Source organism: Perca flavescens, chromosome 1 (genome assembly GCF_004354835.1).
Source record: "Perca flavescens isolate YP-PL-M2 chromosome 1, PFLA_1.0, whole genome shotgun sequence".
NCBI classification, from domain to species: Eukaryota; Metazoa; Chordata; class Actinopteri; order Perciformes; family Percidae; genus Perca; species Perca flavescens.
Window position 1 is genome coordinate 9,001,422 of NC_041331.1, and position 27,335 is coordinate 9,028,756.

The following is a 27,335-nucleotide window of genomic DNA, read 5'->3' on the forward strand; positions in this document are numbered from 1 at the left end:
GTGTATGTCTTGAGATTACTGTAAATGGGTTTAGAAAAGCTTGACGAGGCACTAATGAGCAAGACATGGTGTAAAATGTTTTTCATAGAACTCCGGTTGAACCGTGAATATTTAAGAATAAATTCAGCGCTTTCTTTAGTTTTATTAAAACCAAACTAAAGTTCTATTTAGACACAAACTCAACTCCAGAAGGGTCACCCCCCTTTTTATGGGATTGTGCCAAAGCCTATATTAGAGGCCTTATTATTGCATTTTCAAGTGCCAAAAAAACAGAAACACCAGTTATCAACCTATGTCTCATTGTGTGTGTGTGTTACCTGTTGTTACAGTTACGTCTCCTGTGTGTGGCCACTCAACATGGTGATCTGCAGAGTGTGTGTTACCTCCTGAAAGAAGCCTGTATCCTTGTGCCCCAGGAGCCATCCAAAAGCAACCCAGCCATCCTGGCAGCATACTATGGCCACGCCAGCTTGGTCAAAGAGCTGCTGGATTCCATACCTGGTAGGAGGAGAAAAGCAGCATTGTATATTGTATAAGCATATTATACCTTACATAAAAAATCATCATACTACATTATCCTTACACATTACATTGCTCTTAATTAAGGCTCTGGCACAATGGCATTACCATGTTGTAAGCTTGTTTGGGAGAGCCAACATGATATTGGCTTTTTTATTATCTTCAAGTTAAATGGGTATTTACCGCTCAACTGAAAGGAGAATATAAACACATCATTTTAACAAAGATACATTGATTCAGCCTAATATGCACACTCAGGTAATTTAAAGCTTACAATTACAATGCAATTGTTGTTAGTGTATCTTCATTAATATAACCAGGTGCTCGAAATAGAGTAGTTCATGCCTATTATGCTTAGAAGAGAGAAAGAATATAAACAGATTGACCCTTTATCATGTTTGACCTTCTCATCAACACTGACAAAAACCATCATTGAAAAAAATCTATCTGACAGGAAACCTTGGAGGCTCAACTCAAGGTCAGGTCGTCATGGAAACATGAACTTTTATATCGTCTGTCAGATTGGTGACTGGACTAAAGGCAGCTCTGCAGTGCAGTCTGAGTGGTTTTTAATGAAGAAAAGTGTGTCCTGACTGACTGGTGTTCGCTCTCTCTCAGGTCCATGTCTGAGGGGAGACTTGCTGAACTGGATGCTAGCCACATCTTGCCAGCAGGGTCACCTGGACGTAGTCCAGCTGCTGGTCGATGGCTATAATGTTGATGCCAAGGACTGTGCCATCCACAGCGATGAGTTTGCTGTAATCACCGGCCTGCCGCTGTACGCTGCTGCACAAGCAGGTATGCACACACACACACACACACACACACACACACACACACACACACACACACAGGTTCACTCCAGACATCTTCTGTGCTTCCATCACAGCAATCGTGGAAACGTGGGGACCACATTTTGTATTTTCTGCTTTACAAAATCCAAATCAAAAAACAAAAACATTATTTCTACAGTGCCTTCAAAAAGTACTCCTGCATTAATGTCCAGCTAACATACAGCAGTAAATGCCTTTGCAGTGAAACCAGAACCAACATGTTTTTAGATGAAAACAGGCACACTGAACTACAGGCCTAATCTTCAAGGGTCTTTAGGAAACGCAGATAACAATGGGTTAAAATACTCAAAGATTTCTTACTATTGTTTTTCCAGGGATTTAAATATGTTTAACAAAGTAACATTATTACACAGTAACACTTAAGATGAGAAATCCAGAACAAAAAATTGTTGAAAATAGCAACCTGGCCTTCTTTTTGTCTGTCTGTCTGTTCGTTTGTCCATCCGTGTTTGTGTCTGCTACTGCATACTTTGAGCTACGGAAATCATTGGAATATCAAACTGTTCAGCTCTTTAAGGACATTTATGCTTGTCTTCAACTGTTTTCTACCTTTTTTACAAAAAAATATTGGCACTGATGTTAATACGCATGATGATGTGATGTTAAAACACATTTCTTCTTTCAGCCCTTTAGACAATTAATTTCAACTTGTGCTTTGACAGTATTGTAGTTTAGCTTTCAGCTTTCCTAGCAATGTATTTCTGCTCTTAGCTTCTTTAGATAATGCTGTTCAGCGTCCAACTCTGCCAGTTTTATAATTCAGCTGCCAGGTTTTTGGAAGTGCTGGTACAGTGCTAGTGACAGATACTGAGTGAACACTGTCCACCTCTGGTACTGTGAACACATAAAGTGAGAAGTGTGTTTTGTGTTGCAGGTAATGAGGAGATAGCTCGCTTCCTGCTGCAGAATGGAGCAGGATTCTCCTCATACACCCTGATGGACCATCCAGCCTTCAGCAAACACCTCCTTAGACTCAAACTACAGGAAACCTCCAACGCAGAGGGAGAGAAGGTCTGTGTTTTGGAAAGAAAGAGAGGCAAAGATAATGTGTTTGTGAACGCTGGAAAAACTCAATATTACACAGAGACGGGGCTCACGTAGGAAGGCAAGGCAAGGCAGCCTTATTTGTATAGCACATTTCAGCAACAGGCAATTCAAAGTGCTTTACATAAAACATTAGCCGTTGAAAACAATGCAAAATATGAAAACAGATAAAATACAATATTTTATGACGTTAGTACGGGACAATGTAACTTCAGTAACAATTATATAATATGAGAATAAAAGTTACAGTGCAGTATAAGAAATGAACAATTATTTAAAGAAAGGCAGCATAAAAAAGAAAGGTCTTCAGCCTTGATTTAAAAGAACAGAGTTGCGGCGGACCTGCAGTTTTCTAGGAGTTTGTTCCAGATATGTGGTGCATAAAAACTGAATGCTGCTTCTCCCTGTTTAGTTCTGACTCTGGGGACAGAAAGCAGACGTATCCCAGACGATCTGAGAGGTCTGAATGGTTCATAATGTAGCAGCAGATCAGAAATGTATTTTGGCCCCAAACCGTTTAGTGCTTTATAAACCAACAGAAGTATTTTGAAATAAATTATTTGACATTATTAGTAGTACTAGAGCTGAAAAATAAAAAAAATAAAATATTTGTGCCGTGATGTGTAATGTTGTAATTTCTTTTTGTTTTAAAAAATTTATATTGAAAAAAATGGCTGGGTGTTACATTTTGGAAGGATACCCAGCCCTAATTCTGGGTTTAATGGCAAATGCTCACGTATTTAATTTGATACACAGTTAAGCATTACAATGTAGTATAATTAGGTTCATAATACTGGAAGTCAAAGTGGTGAGAGGAAGTCCTGATTAAATCCATGTTGTTCTCAGCCCTCTAATGATATCATACTGCCTGTGTGATTTTGTGTGCAGGCTGTCACTGTGTGCTGGAGTGGTCTGCAACTGCCATGGTTGGAGCTGGATTGGTTCATGGATGTCTCGTCACGTATCACCCACCTGGATCTGTCATCCAACAGCCTGGCTGCTCTGCCCTCCGTGGTGCCCTGGGGTCTGATCCACCTGCAGACTCTTGATCTTTCTAACAATCTGCTGAAAGAGCTGCCAGCTGCTCCCGAGTCCCAGGAGGTCATCTGCTCCAGGTACGTTGGTCTGGCCCAGATGCACCTGTGACAAATGTGTTTTCACACAACAAAAGACTAAGGGTCTAAGGCAGAGATCTCCAACAGGGGATCCGGGGCCCCTAGGGGGTCCTCAGAGTTTCTGACTGGGAACTAATTCTCAGAAGGCGAAGCACTGCTACTTGGGCGGAGTGATTAGCGTAACACCTAAAACGCACGGTTGTTACTCTCTGCTCCTCACCCAGAGATGTTCACAAGTCATTTAATGGAAGTCCAAGTCGGGTCTCATGCCTTTGAGCTAGATTCCAAGTCAAGTCTCAAGTCTTTGAGGGGCAAGTTCAAGTCAAGTCTCAAGTCTTTTGCCACGAGTCCAAGTCAAGTCTCAAGTCTCTGGCCATCTGATCTGTCCCTAACACTGTATTGTTAAATCTTATGAATTCAAAGCATATCCTGTAACTACCATCCATACAATACAGTATCAAAATCAGTTGTAGGATAACTGTATGGGGTCTACTTAACACATCCCTCTAGCCCTCGGACCTGGTGAAATATTAACCTAAGTCTTGATACAACCATAAAGATACAATGTGCCTGTTCCCAGCATTAGCACAACACTTTGCGATGGTTAGCTTGTTACCTGTGACAAAGTATGCTAAATGTAATGTCTCTTTCACTCAAACAAATCTGTCAAAGTGGAAATCAAGAGAATAGTGGCAGCGCCACACCAGTTACAGAACAACATGCATCTCAGTGTCAGTCCAAATTACGCACAATAAGCAGTTTGAACTCACTGATGTAATGCCATTTATTTTCTAAGTGTTAGTAGGCTCAGTGAAACTGAGTCCAGCGCGAGGGAGATCCGACTCCGAGGAGGAGAGGTTAGTGAGGCCAGCATCTCCACAGCAGGTGACAGTGCGCATAGATCTGTTGCGCTATGCATGGATGAAATAATGAAATAGTAAATAGGACTACCGTAACAGAAATATGTGCAGAATTAAGACAGTCAAAACGGCCCAGTGTTTGGTGGACGGGGCACACCTTGTTCACCCGACACAGCGTTTGTTCCTGGGGAGATGGATCCGTGCTTCCCGCCTCCTGTGCACCACGGATGTCTGAGCCTCAGCAACTACTAACTATAAAGATACAATTTGCCTGTTCCCAGCATTAGCACAACACTTTGCGATGGTTAGCTTGTTACCTGTGATGATATATGCTAAATTTAACGTCTCTTTCACATTAGCAAGTGACTGACCTATCTGCGTGCATTTTGAGATGCCTGATGAAGTCAAACGTTGTCGATCCGCCATCATTTATCTTGGTGCCACACACCTTGCATGTAGCTGTTAGCTTACTGCCACTGTTTACAAAGTTATTGAAAGCAAAACTAATGACAAAAGGCACAACTCCGGCAGGACTTGGTGTCGCCATTGACAATGCATTTTTTTGTGAGTGCGTGCACATAAGGCATAGCGCATGCGTTACATTGCACATTATGGCAAAGGGCAGGGGACATGCAGCTCGTCATAAGTTTCCCCAACGTGTATGTGCCAATAAAAGAAAATAGAAATACATATAGATTTAAAAAGCAATAATTGCATGAAAACAGGTTGTTGACGAGTCTCAAAGCTCGAGTCAAGTCTGAAGTCTTTTGGGTCGAGTCGCAAGTCAAGGCTGAAGTCTTTTGGGTCGAGTCAGAGTCAAGTCTGAAGTCAGCTGTTTGTGCGACTTAAGTGCGACTAGAGTCCGAGTCTCAGACTCAAGTCCCCACGGGGCTTCTCAGGTGCTACGAGCAAATCACTCCGCCCAAGTAGCAGAAGTAGCAGTGCTTCGCCTTCTGTGGAGAATAGTTCCCAGTATGTATACGGTTAGAAGATGTCTGTGTCTCATGTGACCTTGTTATTTGTACACACCGTGACTATACAAATCACAACATGTAAATAGGAAAATGTTGGCGTTATTTTGTCACTTATTGGGAGCAGTAGGCTAGATGGAGCCGGTTACCTCCAGGATCTGTGCTAACCTAGGTTAGCGGTGGGGGCATCAGACAGAGTTACAACACGCACGGAGATGAGAAGGGTATGTATGGACTTATCGAACTCTGGGGGATACGGTAAAGTCTGGGGGAAGCTAAAGTTCCAATAAGTCGGCGTGTTCCTTTGAGGGGTGCTTGGCTTAAAAAACGTTGAAGACCCCTGGTCTAAGGTAGTAAGACGATGGGGACTCTGTGTTTACATTAATGATGCCAATGTTGATGGACAATGTTTTCCTGATGTTGAATTGTAATGTTAAAGGACTACAGTGTAATATTCAGTGTAGAATTTAGGGAGATCTATTGGCAGAAATGAAAGATAATATTTTGGCCCGTGCACCAACAGGTGCGAGGACCCTATTAAAACTGAAGGAATGATTGTTATTTTGTGAATTACATATTAAAGGGTCTTAAGATGCTCAAAAACGTACCTAAAATTTTTACACACATCAGGACGGGTGACAAATTTAAAGGTACAATATGTAACATTTCTGCTTTAAAATGTCTAAAAATGACCATACCTATGTTATATATTTTTATGAGTTGTGTTCTTACACTATCCCAAATGTTTCCACCAAATGTCAAACCCAGAGAAATCTGTTATTTTATTTTCAGACACGGCACGTTTCCTTTAGTCGCCCGTCAGTGGCGTCATATAACCTTTCACCCTCCAGTTACTCTAACTTCCGTCAGAACACTGGCACCAAGATGATACGTTCAGGAGTAATTGTAAATCATACAATGTCACAGAAAAAAAATACTTAAACTAATACTTGTAACCGTAATACTGCTTTTCTTTTGCCATACGGCATCATTTTGTGATTAATTACATACCACTTTTTATCACAGTAATACAACAGAGAGCTTATCTATTTTGAAAGTTCAATACCGGCTTGACGTTACTACAATGTGATAACGTTGATGCTAAAGCTTTGTGGGTAACATGAGGTTACAACATCGCTACACACACGCTAATAAAGTTATTTTTATACCACAGCTAACAGACCACAGCTAACAGGACTGAGCTAACCCACAAATAACTTCACTAGTAACGTTAACGTTAGCTGTATAGATAGACCATTAATCTAATGCTAATTTAGCCAAAGTAGCACACCCCGGTCTGTCTGCCTCATTCCCCCGGCGCAGAGAGACTCAGTCGAGATGACAGCTGACAACAGCCCCGGGACATATAGCTAGCTAGTTACCGTTAGCCCCAAGTCAGCTATCAGCCAGCTACTTTCATTACAGCAACCCCCGGCCAGAACTTATCTCCAGTGGCTGGTGCTTACGACGCTAACGGCAGTTTAATTAAACGTCGGGAAACAGACTATATCAGACCCAGCACCGAGTCACAACAGCGGCAACATCCATAGCGGTAGCTATAGCTACATCTCCGTAGCGCTACCGGTGTAGCTATGTGCCGAATTTCTCCCCCCTTCGCGTTTAGCTGTCTTTACGGTTAGCTAAATTAACCCGACAAAAGGTGGGTTAAGCACCAAAACGAAAAGTTAAGATTACTGAAATGTGAAGGGGAGATAATTCCGGGCAACGTCCTGGCTCGCTATCGCGGAGATTTCCCCGACAATCCCCATCCATACCCGTCTCTCAGCCTCGTTTAGTAGTAGTAGTACCTGGCTAGCATTACAACAAACCCCGTCCGCCCGGTGTTGAAACCATCCAAAAGGTGACATTGATATGTGAAATATTTTGTGTTTTAGCTGCTGGCTACTGTTAGCTTGCTGGCTCACTATCTAACTGGTCAGCTACAAATAAAAATCTAATCAAGAAAAACGTAATTATGTTGGGGAAACTGCAGCTATTTTATTACAAGAACATGAAGAAGCGTTACTAAACGTAACGTGAATAAACTTGAATGGGTAAATTCGTCCGTGAACTGATGCATTCTTATTCTAACTGGCAGCGAAGGTGTTTAACACTAAAAACTCCCACAATTCCACGCAACTTCCCAACGTCATCAAAAGTCCAGTTTTACCGTCCATTGTTTTGGTTAAGAGACCCCTAGCGGCAGAAAGTTACATATTGTACGTTTAATATTTTATGGGTTTCGTGCTGGATTGTGACAAAATTCTGAAAAGCACATTTTTAAAATTTAAAGGAAATTGGTAGGCTTGTGTAACATATTGAGACTAACAAAAAAGTATTTTTGGGGTTTACCCTAAATTTAACAGGAAGTCAGCCATTTTTAATTTACTGTGTAATCTTTTGCCATTTTCAGGAATCATACTTTAACAGACTCCTCCTACAGAAATAACACGATTGACTTTAAAACATTTTTGTGCATACTAAAGATCTTAATGATGAAAAGCAAAAATTGATGTCCTGGGCCGTGCCCAGACCACGCCAGGTTGTATTTTCCTTTGTAACGACTAACAAAAACCTTGCAGGGGAATTTAGCTTTCCTTAAAGCTACATTGTGTAAGAATTACTCCCATCTAGCGTTGAGATCATATATCGCAATCAACTCTCTCTCGCAACGCAGTACTGCAACTACGGTAACCTTCACGCTTCAAAAAGCGGACAAGGACAAGTTTGTGAAGGGCAATACAGATTTTGAACAACTACAAACATTACACACTGGGGCTTTAAAGGAACACGCCGACTTATTGGGAATTTAGCTTATTCACCGTAACTCCCAGAGTAAGACAAGTCGATACATACCCTTCTCATCTCCGTGCGTGCTGTAACGCTGCCTGACTGTTCCAGCATTAGCTTAGCCCAGCACAGATCCTGCAGGTAACTGGTTCCAACTAGCCTACTGCTCCAAATTGTGACAAAAGTGACAAAATAACGCCAACATGTTCCTATTTACATGTTGTGATTTGTATTGTATTGTATTGATTTGTCACAGCGTGTACAAAAAACAACGTAACATGAGACACAGCCATCTTCTAACAGTAAACAAACCGGGAACTATATTCTCAGACAGGCTTGCTGCGAGCATATCACTCCGCCCAAGTACTATATTCTTCCGCCTGAGAATATAGTTCCCGGTTTGTTTACAGTTAGAAGACGGCTGTGTCTCATGTTACGTTGTTTTTTTGTACACGCCAGACTCTATAAATCACAACATGTAAATAGGAACATGTTGGCGTTATTTTGTCACTTATTCGGAGCAGTAGGATTACTGGAACCATTACCTGCATGTTCTGTGCTGGCCTGATGCCGCTGGAGCCGTCAGACAGCATTACAGCACGCACAGAGATGAGAAGGATATGTATCAACTTGTCTAACTCTGGGGGTTACGGTGAATAAGCTAAATTCCCAATAAGTCGGCGTGTTCCTTTAAGAAATACTGAGGTTTCTGAGCTTTCTTGTTCACTTGCTCCACTTCCATTGATTGTTACTTATGATACTTCTGTAACTTTTAATCAGTGAAAGTATGGAATTGAAATTCTGAAAGTTCATGTTTTGAATGCAGGACTATTATTTGTAATGGAGTATTTGTACTGTATTTATTGTTTTATTAGGACTTACACCTGAGTAAAGGATCTGAATACTTCTTCTGTCAAATAGCTATCCCAATAACTGCAAACTGTCTTACTATATCAACATCCTCTGTCTTAGTGTGTCTTGATGGCTAGCAAGTGATTTACCAATCCATCCTGTATGAGGACAGAGATACTGAACCAAGTTGATATCAAGAAACGGCTCCAATAAATATGCTAAATTCTCCTTAAACCACGATACATCATTTTCTGTTTCTACATGAACATGTCCTGAAGTCAATTAGGTTACTGGACACAAATATTAACCTAATATTGATCTTTTCTCACTTTGGCTAAAAGGCAAAACAATTGTTTTTTCTCAAAATGCCTGTGTGCATGTGTTATGTATTCCCACACGAAAGGTGTTTAAGTATAGGGCAAACACTAGTCTATATCAGCAACGTTTCATTTCCGGTATTGTTCAGGTGCCGCCGGTTATTCCGCCGGATGTCCCTTCATTTTAAGCTGGATGTCAGTTACCTTCCTTTTTTTTTGTCTTGCCGTTCTAAACTCCGGTGGATTTATGAGGATTATGGTTGACTGCTCCTCAGATCTCTGCAGGTTAAATCCAGACAGCTAGCTAGACTATCTGTCCAATCTGAGTTTTCTCAGATTCGACACACGTACACATGTTCCACCAAAACAAGTTCCTTCCGGAGGCTATTTTGCCAAGGTGCCGTCATCGAGCACGGCGCCCAAGACAATTGTAATTGGTTTAAAGAAATGCCACTAGACTAGAGCACAATGTACCTAACTAGGCAAACACTGATAAAATGAATCCGTCCTGAATGTAGCTGCCTGTGTCATAAAGTGGATGCTGTCAGTGGTCACCCTCTCAGCCTGTCTTTTCCTGTTTTAGTTTACAGCGCATAAATCTCTCTCAGAACCAGCTCACCAGTTTGCCACCCGGACTTCTGCATCTGACCCATGTCCAGAGACTTTCTGCTGCTAAGAACCAGCTCACAGTCCTATTTGACATCCCTACCAGTATGTTCCAACTAAGCTTATATATAACTATTTTATCTTTGTAGGAAGAACACTTTTGAATATAGATTTAAAGAATATATTAACTTGTTGTCAGTTACATGTCAGGGTTATTTTGAAAAGAGTTTAATCAAGAGCTGCAAGGGTCAAATTGAGTATGGTAACCCCCAGACTTTACATAAACACATCCTGAAACCCAACTTGGGGACATTTTAAATAAGCTAGCACATGTTAGTCATGTAAACCTGCATGTCTGAAGCTGTGATTCATCCTGACTCAATACTTCTAAGGCTCATTAGTTGTTTTTTTAACCAGTTTTCACCCATATAAATACGTTGTTTCCAAACTGAGTTATTGTGCCCACACAGTCAATCAAAATGTTTTGAAAGTTCAAAAACAAACCTCACAGTGGAAGTTCTCAAGGGTCCAAGGTGATGTCCTCAAATGTTTTGTCCAAGCAACAGTCCATAGCCCAAGGATATTTGTTATTATTATCACATTGGAGAGGAAAGAGTGTTTCTGATCGCTTGACTAACTCAATTAATTGAGTTAGTCAAGCGAGTTAATTAACTGATTTTAAAACATATTCAAACTGATTTAGAGTAACAACATCTGAAGGGCCTTTTAGTCGTTATGTGGTCATTTGTGCAGGTCTGATTTTCTGACTTTGGCTGTGTTTTTTATTTCCATTCTGTCAGCCACTAACTGGATCGGTCTTCGCAAGCTAGAGGAGCTGGATGTGTCTGACAACTGTTTGAGAAGTCTGCCCACAGCAGTCATGCACTGTTTGAAATCCCTGAGCTTCCTCAATGTGTGCAAGAACACACTGAGCACCTTCCCTGACCCCTGGGCTTGTCCTCTGGTAAGAAATAGATTGATAATGGTCCACTTCCTGTTTTTATCTGCTGATTTACAGGATTTTTCTTTTAATCAAAATAGAATAGTCAAGGTGCTGTTGTCCATGTTTGATATTCTGGGTATTACTGTATTGAGCTCATTTGATGCCATTTTAATATGATTATTTATTTGCCATCTATAGGTATCCAGTCAATTTGCAATTTGGGTTATTATAGAACTTTTGAGAGTTACACATATCATGGTGTTAAAGCAGTTTGAGAGGCTTAGCTACTATGCCAAAGATACTGTAACATTTTAGGAGGACAATGATGAAATGTTTATTTTTAACATTTTTATTGCATTCCATAAATGTATGTACTTTATGATTGTCTTTTATTATTGTTGTTGTTGTCACAGACTAAAGGCCCTTTCACACCTACTTCATTTAGTCCGGATTTTCTGATCTTTCAGTTTTATCCGAACCAAAATTACAGGTGTGAACTGGTTTGCGTGTGGTACCTTTCTGTCCGTTTAGTGTGAAAGCATTTTTTGGGATGACCATTTACAATCAGTTCGGGTGCTCCCGGGTAAACAACCGACATAGCAGAAAAAAATGGAAGCAAATTGCCACTCACCTCTTCAGTCTGTCCCCAAACGGAGGTGCCAGGGCTCGCAGGATTGCTGGCAGTCGTCTCCTCCTTTCCTGACTGGCGACGAGTCGTCTCCTCCTTTCCTGACTGGCGACGATAAAAATGTTCGCACAACAAAGACGTTCCTTTGGCGAATTTGAACTAACCTTAAGTAGAGTTTGTGCTGCAGGTGGTAATGCCATAATAATAACAATATAGTTGCAACCATATACACCTGTTCATTCTTGTCAAGGCCAAAGAGTATTGTCAAAGCTACCAGCCATAGGGACAACACGCTGACGTCAGACGCACGTCCGTTTACAGACCAGTCAATTTCAAGTATAGAAAGACGCAGCACACATAGATAATGACAACAGGATGCAAGCATGACATGTAGACTTCCTTAGTTTGCTCGCATACTTGCAATGTGAAACCAAACCAAAACTACTCAAATGTATCAAAAGCTGAACTTTGGTTCGGACCTTGGTGTGAAAAGGCCCTAACACACTGTTGTCCTTTTCCTGGGATTTATTTACGTTAAAATAAGAGACATAAAATAACACCAGACTTTTAAGTTGGGGCAGAATTCTGGCAAGAGAATGGACAGAACATGTCTTATACCTAAGTAACACTGCATTATGATATTATTGATATGTATAAAGATATTTACTGTAAAGAAATGGTAGGATACAGTTGAACTGTATAATGGGGTGGGAGTAGCCTGACAAGCCAGACCCACATCAAGAAGTTGGGTGTGGGAACTCACCATTGACAGGGCTCAATCCGAGGGGCGGGATAATGGTTGTCTTTCAAATTCCCTCTGCACGCAATAGGATAGAGCTAAAACCAGGCAGAGCAACAAAGAAGGTATCGAAGCTAGTTGATAGATTAAACTTTTGCCGTATCCGGTCAGCAAAACTCCGAACACATCTTCCTTTTTTAAGAATGATTTCTGTGCCATTCTTTGTTCTTTTCTCAAAGAAAAGCTTATCTCCAAGTCTTCCAGAAGACCACTGTTCCCAGCAGCAGCCTCCATAAGCCCGCCCACCGACTCTATACACAATGTGATTGGCCTGAACGGAGTTTGGTTTTTCCAGCTCGCAAGCCAGTGCCTAAACCCCCCTGGCTGCAAAATAAATTTTCTGCCACTAGGGTGCGTCTAGATTTCTAGGCTAGGGTGGGAGGACTGTTTTCACATAATAACACAAATGGATGTTCATATTTCTCATCCCCTGCAGAAGCAATGCAAAGCTTCCTCTAATGTGATCGAGAGTCTTCCAAACACTATCTCCATCTTTTGGAGGACTCATCTGCAGGAGGTGGACTTCTCCGACAACAGCCTGAAGGAGCTGCCCTCATATCTCTTTGAACTGGAGGTAGGAACCAGCATTCTGGATTTTTTGCTGGACATCTGTATGTGCACCATGCTGAAGTGCAATTAATAATTACAAATCTAAGGATTTAACAAAAATGAATGAATAAATAAAAAATAAATATAATCAGACTGCTGCATGTGAAGTAGCCTGCAGATGGCATTGCTGCTGTGTGGTTGGTCTCCATGTTTGGGTCATGGGCTTAAATTCAGCTTAGAAGCACCAAGATAATATAAGTTAGATACAGAAATGTTTGGCTCACTTTGCCAACACTAACCAAAGGGTTGTCGATTTTGGGATTGGATTGTGGAGCTCTTAATAAAATTGCAAACCAAATACAAATTTTGTACATTTGAATGTACAAACACAAGCAACCAAATCAAATGCAAAAGCAAGAAACCGTAAGGCCAAATTGTACAACAATGGGCCTCATGCAAGTAACACATCTGCCCGTTTGAGGGATTTCAGAGAATTGTCCCATTCGCCATTTTTTCTTGTATATGATTGATCTTGTTTTCTGCCAGACTTTATTTCAGATCTATGTTTAGATTTAGACAATACCTGATTTGAATGAATGATGAGTGAGTGAATGATTTGAGACAGCGAAAACACAGTAAACACAATAAGAAGTTTTTGGAGCTCAGAGGAGCTGTTCTCAGAGCCAGCTGTCTGTGTATTCCTTGAAAGGAAAAATGTGAATGTGTGGTTTACAGTATCTAACGCCTCCTCTGACTCATCCTCCCATCAGGCTCTTGTCTCGTTGAGATTGTGTGGTAATCACATTGCAACACTCCCAGCCCCCAGTAAGTGGAAGTGCTCTCAGCTCAGGACGCTCGATCTTTCCAGAAACCAGCTGGGCAAGTAGGTCCACACTGTAGAACTGTAGAACACTGCTAGCTGTTGCTGAACAGCTCACTAAATGTCTTGCGTAAAATAAAAACATTACGTTTGAAACGTTACAACATTTTAAGGCACATAACAGTATGTTTGTCAGTCAGCGTTGAAGAAATTTTTTGATATTTCAAGATAAAAACAGGGTGAGGCTTTGATCTGAATCTAGTATAACCCTGATTTCCCACTGTGCTGCGTTCTGGTTTTGTTCCGTCCTCTGTACCACACCGAAAGCGTCTCAGAAGCCGAGCGTCTTGCCTGCCCGTCTCGCAGATTATATTGTCTCTACAAGTACTTTATAGAACAATCACATGTTTATTAGCTGGTACGTACCTTCCACTCCAAGTACTCCTGTAATTAAACTTCTATTTTCTGGTGTTGTCCTGATAAAAAAAGATCTGTTCATGTCTATTATGATTTTCCATCTCCATGTTGAATCCCTCGTCGTCCGTGGTGTTGTAGAGGAGACATATACGATTTGGCGGGGGGGTGTCTTTTGGTAAATTGACGGGATGCTCTCGTTGTTTTCCTTTCTGCCCGGCTGTCCAAAGGCCCCGTGGCTCGCGTGAAAATAGACCTTTAGTGGAGCGGAGAGCCACTTCACTCACGCTTCTTGGACATGCCGTGGTGCAGCTGGTGGAATATCAAGCATTAACTTGAATGGCCGCGATTGCTCGCAAGTCGCGGCGCATCTGGAACGCAGCCCAGACGTGTCCGGTGGAAAATAGGTGTAAGACACTCTTATTTTGAATTTGAATGATTCTAAATACCTCATCAAATCTAAGTAGGTTAAGCTTTTAACATTTGGTTTAGTTTAGATCTGTCATCACCATCAACAGTGTAATTGATGTTGTGCATGCAGACTACATGGATTTGGTGCAGCTTGTTTGGTTACAGCCACTTTTCCTAAATGTATTACTACTCTAGTTGTATACAGGTTTGTCCTGCATGTTATGTACTGTATCATGCTAGGCTTAACATACAGTTTTTGTCTCTCTTGCTTGAGTTTTGTTTGTTTTTTGTCAGAAAAATATTGCCATATTTATAGACCTTTCTGAATCATGTTAAGCTAAATTCCAATGCAGTATAATATTTGTCAATGAAAGCTTTTGAAATACCTTTTGATTGCTACTGTCCCTGACATTAGTGAATTACTATACTTCAAATTGTGTCTTTAGAACAGAGGAGTTGCCCAAGTCCAGGAGGCTGGCCTTCCTGACTACATGGAACAGGAGGGACCCAGACCCAGGTAGATCTGTTTTACATACGTGGAAATAAATTATTCAAATCATTAAAAGCTAATTGCTTCTATGAATGTGGACTTTGGAGATGGTGTCAGGACCATAGGCTCAGACATTATGCAGTCTCTCCATTGGTAAGATCTTGTGATGGCAACAATTAACAAACATTCAATCATTTCCCAGTGTTATTTTTGATTTTGTCCTGTCCTTGCAATAGTTCCACAAACTGAGAAAGTGATTTTTGTGTTATTTAGGTGAGACCTCTTTAACTGCCATACATTACCCTATTCTCATTGTTGTTTTATGTATGGTGAGTACAGGGTGAGTTGAGCCCAAAAATGACTTCAAATTTGAATCTTCTTGTGACCCTTGCAATTTTTCTAACGACCCATTGAAGACGTCCCGTTCCCCAGGTTGGGAACCACAGCTCGCTCCCAGCCTCTAAATGACTGAAACCATTTATAACGTTCTAACCAACCTCCTAACCAAATTAATTGAACCATCCCTGACACCGTACCTCTGACTAACCTTTTAATATTTGGAAACCTACCTGAAATCACTCAAACTCCTGGTGAGGTACCTGCTACCACACTACCTGCTATTGCCTATTACAGCATTGTAACCTCTCATACTAACAGCCACAAATGTCTACACTATTTTTATTTTAGTTCCATATTATGGTTATTGCTGAGATACAAAAATCACAGGATCCTGGTGGGAATGAGTGTAAGTCCAGTATGGGTCAATCCTGTGATGTAATGGAAATGATGCAGTTTTATTATTATTGTGTAACAGTGTATTTTATTTGTATTAGTGTTACATCATGTTTCACGTGCTTTTTCAGAGGAATTTTATCCTGCCAAGAATCCACTTCTGTGGAACATACTGCTTACTCTTAGGAAAAATTTGGCACAAAGCTAACACAAGTCCATAGCCCAGCTCCAGTATTAGTTACATTCTGATAAACTGTATGTAATGCTTTGTGTGTTTGAGCATACATGTGATGACCCTCTGCATGGCTCTGTCTTGGCAGTGTGTCCCATAGAGTTTCCCATGATTCTGCGGGATTCACTGGAAGTGCTTTTCTTGAATGACAACCAGCTGGAGTGTGTTCCCCAGTCAGTGTGTGGACTGCACAGCCTCACTGAGCTGTACCTCTCCAAGTGAGTCCCCCCCAGTCTGTCTGCCACCCTTCACCTGCACACTGTCCCTCTCAGTCCTTCCTCTGCCGCACTGCTGATATTGGTGTAATGTTATAATCCCCAGATTATGTTTGTGTTTTTTCTCTCTATCTCTTTTTTATTGTCAAATGATGTCTGAAAGGTGCAGTGTTGTAGTGGGCACTCGTGTCTCTGTCAGTTCTCAAAATAAAATGTTTTCGGGTGCTAGAAAAAGTTTCCACACACTGCCAGGATTCCCTGTGGCCGACATATTCACCAACTTCTGCAGCTACACACAGAGCTCTTGCCTTAACCGTGCTGTTGTCCTCGGGTCAAATTTGACCCGTTTTCAAAACTTCTATATCAGAAATATGGCTTTTTCCCGAAACCCTTAAAATACGCAAGTTTTCACCAGAATTCATGCGACCGCCAATTTTGGTGATTTTTTTTTTTTTTTTTAGTATATGAAGCCCCTCAAAAAGGCAATTAATTTGCCGGACTAAGGAATAATAATTTGCCCCTTGCCCCGGGGGTACTGGTGGACGCCGTGGATTTGCGCGGCACTCAGACACTGCAAATCATCACCAATGAAAAGGGAAGTTCTGCTGAGTTCAATGATACTTCACACAAACGTCTACCTTAAATGGTTCATAAGTTATGAAAGATACATAAACACATTGAAAACATTACATGCATACATACCGGTACACGAAAAAGGGGCGCATTTACATTTAAGAGGTTGTAAGGCATTATAAATGTTCAGAATCTGGATAGCTTTCTAATTTGTCAGTCCTTTTAAAGTTTCAAAATATAATTTCATGTCATTTTTAAATTGGTGACTATTTGGTTTTCTTTCAGACCATTTACATTTATGGATATAACTTTTTCCAAATAAAATTAAAAGATTCAAAATGAAAACATGGCATTTATCCAAATAATTTCCTTCATAGTAAAAAATGCTACCAGGCTGTCTTGGTCCGTTTGAGCGTATGGGGAGTGACGTAGGCAAAGAAAAATGGCTCTTTGATGTGGGCGGGGCTTGATGTCAATGGTTTCCCATATATCGATATTTTGCTGATTATTGAAAAAAAATGTAAACGGATCCATCTAATGGCCGATTGCCGCCAAGTTTGGCACAGATGCTAAACCGGCCATGAGGAACGTTTTCAAGAATTATTTGAGGAATAGGAATTATTTTTGCCAAGATAACGCAACTTCCTGTTTAGACAAACTGTAACTTGCGCATTTTTTCAACTATCAAAATTCTTTGGATAACTTTTCGTCATGAGGGTCAACAGATACTACCTGCAAAGATTCAAGAAGATTGAAATCATGGCCTAGGACTAGTTCGAACGAATGTAAAACACAAAAGGCATACATTAAAAATGGCCGCCTTCCGGTTGGGCGGAGCTAATGAAGGTAAATGGGAAATATGTCCGCAATGACTAGAGCAATATGTTTATTCAATCTGGTGAAGATTGGAGCAACTATGTCCAAGTTCTTCCACGCTTTAGGTTCTTCCACAGTTGTTTACGTGGACGCCAATTTTTGTGAGTTTTCGTATATATTGAGGCCGTCAAAAATGTGCCCAAGGGCTAAAACCAATTAGGGGGCGCTATAGACCAACCATACCACTCCAAGCCTAAATGTGAATTCAGATGAAAGAGTTTACTATTCTGCACGTGGCTGCAAAAGTTTGAGAGTTTTCGTGCATCCTAAAGTCCTGAAACAAGTGTTTGTGAAATGAAGATTTTTGCACGAAAACCAAGATTTGGGAAATTTTGTAATTTATTTTCTAAAAATAGCACCATGGACTTCAAGATGAGACCTATGTTCCCTCCAAATTTGGTATATTAACTTATTACTTTTGGTCAATTTAAGGCGCATGTTAGGGGGCACTATGGAGCCCCTGGCCACGCACAAGCCCAATCACTACAGAAATTTGTAGTTTCAAATAGGTCCGACATGTGTGCAAATTTTTGTGAGTTTTCCAGCATGTTAAGCCCCTCAAAAATGCGAGTGACGTGTCAAAATAATAATAATAATCCTTACAAAAACAATAGGTCCCTTGCAGTTTCACTGCTTGGGCCCTAATAATTCTTTCAGTTTCAATAGGGCCTTCGCTGCTGTCGACGCTCGGGCCCTGATTTTGCGTCAAAAGTGCTAAAAAAGGGACAAAAACTTGAGAATGTGGCAAAAATATTATCGGAACCATGTATATTATGTTTGTTTATGGTTTATAGTTTTTAGAGATGGCCCGATACCGTTTTTTGCTTCCCGATACAGATTCTGATACCTGAACTTGCGTATCGGCCAATAACGAGTACCGATCCGATACCAGTGTGTCATATATTTTATTATGTTTTAACAATTATATATTACTATCCCTGTATTGATGTGATATTATTTCTATCTTTGTTGTCTGTCTGGCTCAGGTTAAACTCTTTGTGAAACATGAACAAATACAAACAATAAATGCCAAAGAACTTTCTTTTATTATCCAGTTTGACAGTCAGTTATAACTAAAAATGAACATAAACTTCTTTAACGTAGATTTTCTTTAGGGCTTTATTACGTGGTATTGGATCGGTGCATAAACTCCAGTACTCAGGGGTGTCGGACTGGGGGTAAAACCAATACTGATTACCAGGGCCCAAGGGGAGAGAGGGCCCTTGAAAAGTCTGGAATATATTTTATTTTACCTGGATATTTTCATTTCCTAATTAAATTTCATAGTGCATGTCAGAGGAAATTTAAAGTTTGTGTATTGGCTGAATAACTTTGTTGATTGACTGACTACATTTTGTATACAAAACTAAGGTCTCACCCACCCCTTGCTAATGCGCCAAATGGTTTAGTTCATCTGCACGCATTTTGTTTACGTTCAGTTGAGCGTCTGGTGGAGTGCAAACTTCTGCTGTAGAAATGTCTTTCTCAAAGAAAGCCAAATCATGCTACCAAAAAAGAAAGGAAAGAAAGGAGAAGGAGAGAAAACAAAATGAGAGGAAACAATTGGTAACTGACTTCTTTTCAAAGAAAGGTGAGCTCAAACTAGAAAACGAAATCCATGGTGCTAAACTGCTTGAATATCTCCGCGACTGTTAGTGCCAAAAACGGACTGAGACAACCCATTGAAAGAGCAGAACATACACGTTCAAATGATAATTTGGTTATACATGTAATCTGAGATAAAGGCTAAATAAATAAACTACACTAACAATGCTGTTTTCGAACAACACACCATTATAATAGCCTAATTTGAAACATGTTTAATTTAAAATGAATAGGCTATAATGTCTATAATTAGCAATAATAGGCTAATCAGTGTCATAGGTAGCTTGGTAGCTCATCAGTAGATGCATATCATGTCAACATTACACAGTTTCAGAAAGTGTCACTGTCACACAAAGTGAGCTTATATCAAAATTAAAGCAAACCATGTTTAGCCATTTTGACTGAAAGGTGTTAAGTAACACTAACATCTTAGTGTGTTTTATTATATTAGGTTACAATTAGGTCAAGAGGTTAATATCAAATGTATCCTTCATACATCATCTTCATAGAGAAGATGATAAGATCTGATTGATTTTCTTTCTTTTTTTTGGTGGGGGGGTTGAGGAACATGGGGGCCCATCAGGACTGCCTACGCATAGGGCCCAGGATCTTGTGCTACGCCCCTGTCAGTACTTACCGATACCAGCGTTTTAGACAGTATCGGAGCCGATACTGGTATCGGTATCGGAACATCTCTAATAGTTTTCACCTATTATGTAATGTTGGACGTCATGGGGGTTGGTCTGACAATAATCAGTCTATTTATACACCTGTGCACCTGCATGGCGGGGACTAGAGAGGGGGTGAGTTTGGGTTTTTGCATTTTCTGTTGACCGCAAGTTTCCCCATATCCACGTTCACCTTCATGCAGTATTTTTCAGGCAACTGGATTTTGTTTCTTAATGTTATTTCAGGCTTTCGAATGAACAATAAATCTTTGAAAGCGTATCACGGATCTGAATTATTCAAACGGCGCGCCATACAGGTGATTGTTCCCTGACTTAGCCTCTCTTGGCTTATGGAGGTTGTAGAGATGTTCACAAGTCATTTTTTGGAAGTCTTGGAAGTTTTGAGCTAGAGTCCAAGTCAAGTCTCAAGTCTCTGGCCATCTGATCTGTCCCTAACACTGTATTGTTAAATTTTATGAATTCAAAGCATGTCCTGTAGCTACCATCCATACAGTACAGTATCAAAATCAGTTGTAGGATAACTTTATAGGGTCTACTTAACACATCCCTCTAGCCCTTGGACCTGGTGAAATATTAACCTAAGTCTGTCGCATCATATGGATGCAACTATGAAGAGACAATTTGCTTGTTCCCAGGCAATCCCAGCATTAGCACAACACTTTACTATGGTTAGCTTGTTACCTGTGACGATATATGCTAAATGTAACGTCTCTTTCACATTAACAAATGACTGACCTGCCTGAGTCCGTTTGGAGATGCCTGATGAAGTTCGACATTGTTGATCCGGCATCATTTATCTTGGTGCCACACACCTTGCATGTAGCTCTTAGCTTACTGCCACTGTTTACGAAGTTATCGAAAGCAAAACTAATGACAAAAGGCACAACTCTGGGAGGACTTGGTGTCGCCATTGTCAATGTATTTTTTTATATGTGAGTGCATAAGGCATAAGGCATGCGTTACGTTGCACATTTTGGCAAAGGACATGCAGCTCATCATACGTTTCCCCAACGTCTATGCGCCAATAAAAGAAAATAGAAATACATGAATAAATTTAGATTTAAAAAGCAATAATTGCATGAAAACAGGTGCATTGCATGAAAACAGGTGCATGAATCTCGAAGCTCGAGTCCAAGTCAAGTCTGAAGTCTTTTGGGTTGAGTCGCAGTCAAGTCTGAAGTCTTTTGGGTTGAGTCCGAGTCAAGTCTGAAGTCAGCTGTTTGTGTGACTCGAGTCTGAGTCTCAGACTCAAGTCCCTATGGTCTATCTATGGTAGGTTGCAAAGAAGTCGCTACAAACATCAACAAAGGGTCAAATGTTTTTTTTTGTTAACTTTCAATTTTGACCCAGTAAGTACATGGTCTACGGGAAGACAACACAAGGGTTAAGATCAGCCGTTCCTAGAAGGTAGCCTTATAGATAGATAATCGGATCTTATGATCGCTTATGATCTTAGTAAATTTCCAGAAATTTGTGTGAAATTCAATTTAAATTTTTTTAGCCTGAATGACACAGCTAGAAATGAACAAAATAATCATTTATTTCAACGTGTTGCTAATTTACAGCAGTTGCACTCTCACTATGAGCCATTCACAATTTCTGTATTCCCATACTACATACTATTGAATTTGGAAGGATGAAGCTAAATCAGATTCAGTATAAAACAATAACCTTGTCAAATGTTTTCAGTACAATCAGTTGTGAGCGTCAGAAGCTAGTCAAATTATGTATTGCATTGGCTAAATAATTGGTGTTGAAGACACTTTCAAATTATATATTGCCAGAAAAAGTCAAATAATTAAGTTGGAAACAACAGACGGTTTTCCGTTCGGTCTCTGGGAATCACTGCTTGGTATGATGTCAGTCCTCCTGCTACAGCTGTTCGCAGCTGTTTTATACAAGCCGCAAATTGCTCTGCTCTCACACACCAGCCAGAATGATTGAATTGTTTGGAAAGTTGTGGATTCACAGCATCCTGTGACTTTGGCAACATACCTTACTGTTTTTAAAAAAAACCTTGTGGGCTCAGTGAAGGTCCATGAGGTTTAAATAGTTCAAATATATATATATATATATATATATATATATATATATATATATATATATATATATATATATAATAATAATTATTATTATTATTATTATTATTATTATTATATATATATATATATATATATATATAATTATATTATTATTATTATATATATATATATATATATATATATATATATATATATATATATATATATATATAAAAATAATTAAACATATTAACATGTCCTTAATGTGAATTGTTGACCCATGTTATTTCACCTGCTTTGGGGACAGTAATCTTGGAATCCGGGAGCTTCCAGCAGAGCTCAGCCAACTCTCCAACCTGTGGCAGCTGGACACTGAAGACCTCAACATTAACAATGTCCCCCAGGAAGTAAGAAAAGAAGGTACTGTCTAACTCCACTGACTCTTCAAAAGGAAGCAAAAATGTATAGAAATGTTTTCCCCAAGTTAGTGTACATTAAAATAGACCTGAACCTGTTTTTTTGTTTTGTCACACACTGTTTTCACTTCATCAAAGTTAATTTGAACATTTTGGTTGCCTGAAAATGTCTTGTTCAGCATTCTGCTAACCAAGCTAGCTAGTGCTAGTGTTAGCTGGTGACTTCAGGGAAATTTTGCAGAGATTCTGTACTGCCGTACATTCAGATAAATGGCTCCAGTACCCGGAGGTCTATGTTAACCCATTGGTAAAAACCCACTGATTGACTCGCTTGATAAGGGTTGAAATCCACAACTTTCCCTCTTTAGTGTTTAGCTTAGCGCAGCGCCATTGCAATCATTAACAACACTGGCTTGGTTGTGTCATCCTCCCCAGCTCCACCCTCTAGTCAAAAGTCATCACACTCAGTTTAAACAAAACAAGATGGCAACAGACAAATTGCCGAACTGGTGGCTTCAAAACGGCAGTCCGCAAACTGATGGGTGATGTCACTACTGCTTCGTCCATTATTTTTGCAGTCTATGACAACACATCATTATCTTTCTTTCTTATCAGGGCCAGCCCTCTCTTTGGTGCGCTTGACAAAGTGCAGTATGAACGCTTACCGAACCAAATAAAAAATGCAAGAATGTGTACTTCACCCCCTAGTCTACCGAAGTATAGGTGTAAAAGTGCCCATAAATAAGTACTTAAATAATAGGAACTATGTTTTTGGTGTGACGCAGCACCTGTATATAGTTTCTTGGTAATTGGTCATTTCCAACATCCCGAAAAACCAAATGTTGACCTCTTTGATCTTTCAGGACCTGCCTCTGTCCTGGCTTTCCTCCGGGCACACCTCCGAAAGGCAGAGCCTTTTAAACTGCTGAAGATGCTTGTGATTGGTCCACCGAGACAGGGAAAGACGGCCCTTCTAGAGGCTCTACAGACCGGCAGGGTGGCCCCCTTTACCCCAGCAGAATGCAGCATCTCGACCTCCACCTGGGAGCTGGACAAACCCAACGGAGGCAAAAACAGCGTGAGGAAAACACAGACTGCACATACGTATTCTATACATTCAATGCACACACACAGTACATGGTCTAGATTTCAGACCATAAGGATGAAAAAGGAACTGTTTTGTATCTATCTCCCAATTGAATTTGCTTCTTTTTTTTCTGTAGCTTTCAAATTTTAGAAATGAAACTGTACTGAGAACAAAATCACATGAACGTGATTTTTAGCCATGCAAGCAGAGTGGCTCTATGGATGGTAATGTTGGTCAGTCTGTCGGTCGGTCCACCACTTTAGTCCAGACATTCAAGGACATCAGAGGATGCTGCTTGGAGGATGATATTTGTGTTTTTTTGTGAAATGTGTTAATATCTATCAAGACATTTCGCATACACATTCACTCTCCCCTCAGGATGAATTGTAATCCCTTGACTTTTTATCAAGGACCATCATAAGGTCATCAAGGTAATGTTGCTCACACCTGCCCACTTGTGTCAACACACACTGATTGCAGGACCAAACCTTCCCTGACTGACACAACAAACCAAATTATTAAATCACATTTCCAATCCAAAATGCATCCCCCGTCAATATTGGTACCACGCAACTCACCAAATTACGCCAGACGAGCCCCCACTCGTCACAAACCAGGCTGCACAGCCATGACAAAAAAGGGAGATTCACACAACAAAGCCAATTAACAAATGATTTATTAGTTTAAATCATAAAGCAAAAATAAACTTAAAGCTTTAGTGCCTAACTTTTTGATATTAATTAACGTCCGTTACATTTAAGCCATGGCCAAATGAGTTGCTACAAAGCTAATTAAGACTCTGTATCAGCTCTACACAACTCTCTCTGTATTTCTCAGTATGACGATTGTAGAAGATTGTGTCGTCCAGTGACTTCCCGCACAGAAACTCGAGTGAAGATAATTACCTCTTCTGAAGAGTCCATTTTTGTCCTCCTTGGCTACTAACAACTGGGAGGGCACACATGCCTTTGGTGTGGGAGATCTGGGTTCGATTCCCACTGTGATACATCAACCAACGTGTCCCTGAGCAAGACACTTCACCCCTAGTTGCTTCAGAAGCGTGCAACCTCTGATATATAGCAATTGTAAGTTGGTTTGGATAAAAGCGTCTGCTAAGGCTACGTTCAGACTGCAAGCCAAAGTGGCCCAAATCCAAATCTAGCCCAGATCTGATTTTTTCAGATCAGATTCAGGCCACTTCCATATGTGGTCCTGAATCAGACCCAGATCCGATTTTTTTCAATGCGGCCGCAGTGTGAACAGCCAAGGCGGATTTGATGCAACTTTTACGTCAATCTACATCGACATTTGTCACAATTATGTGCCGGCGGGAAAAACTTGACTAGACCTACAACCTACAACATGGAGAACTGTGATGGAGTAAGTCAATGGAGGGAGAGTGAGGTGTTAGACCTAATTAGTGTATGGGGAGATACTTCAATTCAATCTAAACTAGAAGGATCATATCGTAACCGCACAGTTTTTGAAAAAATTGCAAACGAAATGGAAGAACGGGGACACAGGAGAACGTGGCTGCAGTGTCAAAGGAAGGTGAAAAGCCTCAAAGCTAAATTTAAAGAAGCGAATGATTCCAATAACCGAAGCGGCCGTGGTCGCATCACCTGCCCATTTTATAACGAGCTAAGCCGTGTTTTGGGTGATAAACCCAGCTGCCAGCCGTTGGAGCTGCGGGATAGCTACGAAGCAGGTGAAGAGGAGCCTGAAACTCCGAGGAGCGAAAGTTCGGCGGACAGCCTGGATATGGATGGCGAGACAGGTACGTTTTCAGTTCCATACATAGCCTATGCAAATAGAAAATCTTGAGTGTAAACACACTTTACTATAAAATAAATATTGCAAAGAAGTTTTACATTTGGAAGCTAAAAAGTAGGCGTGTTAAGTGTTAGAGGAAAATATGTTAACAGAATTCAGCTGCTCATCTAGTTTAGTCTGGTTGTATATACTGTAACAAGTGCTGCTCCCAGTTTTCTTTGCACAACTCGGAAAGACATCAGAGAAGCAGAGACTACCCTGTACGTGTCTATCATTCAAAAATGTACACAGTCTATCTACGATATGAACCAGTACACTGTTGACCTGGCTCTGCAGAACCAAATCCCATATTATAACCTAACATATAAGTTAAGAGGGGGGGCTACCATGTTACCGTCATCTTCTCAGGGTAATGGGTATGTTGAGGATGTTATGTAAGTGGTAACGTGAACCAGCTCATAATATTTGCATAGAATACATCAGATTATAACATTACATGATATGTTTGCTTGCACCAGATGATACAACCACCAAGTCACTCCCATCTGCATCTTCTGTGTCCCCTGTGTGCCCTGCACCATCTACATCTGGAGAAAGCTCATCAGCTGCAGGCATTAGAGAGACCACTGGAAGAAGCACAACAGCCACCAAGTCCTCTGGAAGTAAGAATCATAATGTTTTTATCAGGCTGTTGCTAAATCACTAGTAAAGTATCCGCTTAGCTAACCCATCCATTACTGTTTTGTATTCTGTTATCACTGTACTGTATTAATGCTAACTTTTTCCTTATACTATTTTTGTGATTGCAATACAATGGCCCAACACTTTCTCCTCTTTCTTAAAGCTACATCTGCCAAGAGCAGGAAAAGGAAGACCAAGATGGAAACAACACTGGAAATCTTTACTGAAAAGATCAGCAGTGCCCTCAACAACACAGACGACACTGAGCTTCAATTGAAAATGCAAGCAGCACAGCATGAACATGAGCTCAAAATGCTCTCAATGTTCACACAGTTTCTTGCAAGGTCAAATTCCCCTTGTCCACCTTTCTACCAAGCTCCAATCCAGCCCTCACAGTACAACCCAAGACAACTGCCACCTCAGCCTACCTTTTACAACTTTTCTCAGCCCCCTAAATTTTCACCGTCTCCACCATGTAACGAGACAGAAAACCAGCCTTTCCTGCAAGATCTGGCTCAAGCTCTACCTTTCAACCATCCCTCTGTACATCCTCCAGATCTACCTCAGCCCTTTAGCCAGGTTTCAGCACACCCTCAAGGTCCAGCTCAGCAGCACTTCAGCCAGGCCTCAGGACATCCACCACTCTACCGACCTCCAGATGATGAGGAAAAGTAAATCAGAACACGATATTGTGAATTGCTTTCAGTCAATCTATGCAAAGTGTATCCATCATTATAAAGGTTAATTACAGTTCAGATTATCTTTAACAGTTTGATTTCAGGTTACAGTTTTAATGTTGTGTAGTGTTATTAAACCAACACAGACTTGCACTATAGCAGAATAATTTAATTTGAACATTAACATTTTTGGAGTATTCATTCAAAGGAGAACATAAAAACGAGCGGGCTTTCTTATTTTTGGGCCAAGAAAAATCCTTGTGTGGAAAATTTGATGACAATTATTATAGTTGTTTACATAAACCTGCACAACTGAGAATTTAACAGGGATACATTTTATTTTTTATTTTTTTTCCAGAACAAAAAACTGACCATTTTACCATTTGTATTGAAAACATTGTTTTGTTACTCCACACTTTAAAAATGTTATGTTTAAACATTGTCATTTTCTTTTGTGAATCAGTGTTGGCTGTAAAAAGAAAACTCTGCCAGTGCCTCTCTGACTCTTGTTGGCTCAGCAGCATCTTGTGCCTCTCCATCTGCTATCCTGTTGTCCTGAAGAATAGCTTGACCAGGTTCCTCATAGGCCTCACCATGCTTCTCGCACACATTGTGGAGAGTGCAGCATGCACTTATGATGGTAGGGACAATAGAGATGTCCACATCCAGCCGTTTCCCCAGGCATCTCCATCGCCCCTTCAGTCGGCCGAATGCACATTCCACCGTCACCCTGGCTCTGCTGTGTCGCTCGTTGAAGTACCACTGTCAGGTTCCCT

General features: G+C 40.5%; 1 protein-coding gene across 2 annotated transcripts in view; it reads left to right on the forward strand.

The window, feature by feature from the left end:
• lrrk1 (leucine-rich repeat kinase 1) overlaps positions 1-27,335 on the forward strand; it is a 160,203-nt gene that overhangs the window by 46,469 nt on the left and 86,399 nt on the right. For both annotated transcript variants that reach the window (XM_028602230.1, XM_028602307.1), the window contains exons 4-15: positions 330-501; positions 1,138-1,317; positions 2,248-2,384; positions 3,306-3,532; positions 9,906-10,033; positions 10,729-10,892; positions 12,735-12,872; positions 13,618-13,730; positions 14,939-15,009; positions 16,035-16,164; positions 22,233-22,345; positions 23,205-23,419. In XM_028602230.1, coding sequence (XP_028458031.1) covers positions 330-501; positions 1,138-1,317; positions 2,248-2,384; positions 3,306-3,532; positions 9,906-10,033; positions 10,729-10,892; positions 12,735-12,872; positions 13,618-13,730; positions 14,939-15,009; positions 16,035-16,164; positions 22,233-22,345; positions 23,205-23,419 — 1,788 coding nt within the window. The remainder of the gene's footprint in view (positions 1-329; positions 502-1,137; positions 1,318-2,247; positions 2,385-3,305; positions 3,533-9,905; positions 10,034-10,728; positions 10,893-12,734; positions 12,873-13,617; positions 13,731-14,938; positions 15,010-16,034; positions 16,165-22,232; positions 22,346-23,204; positions 23,420-27,335) is intronic.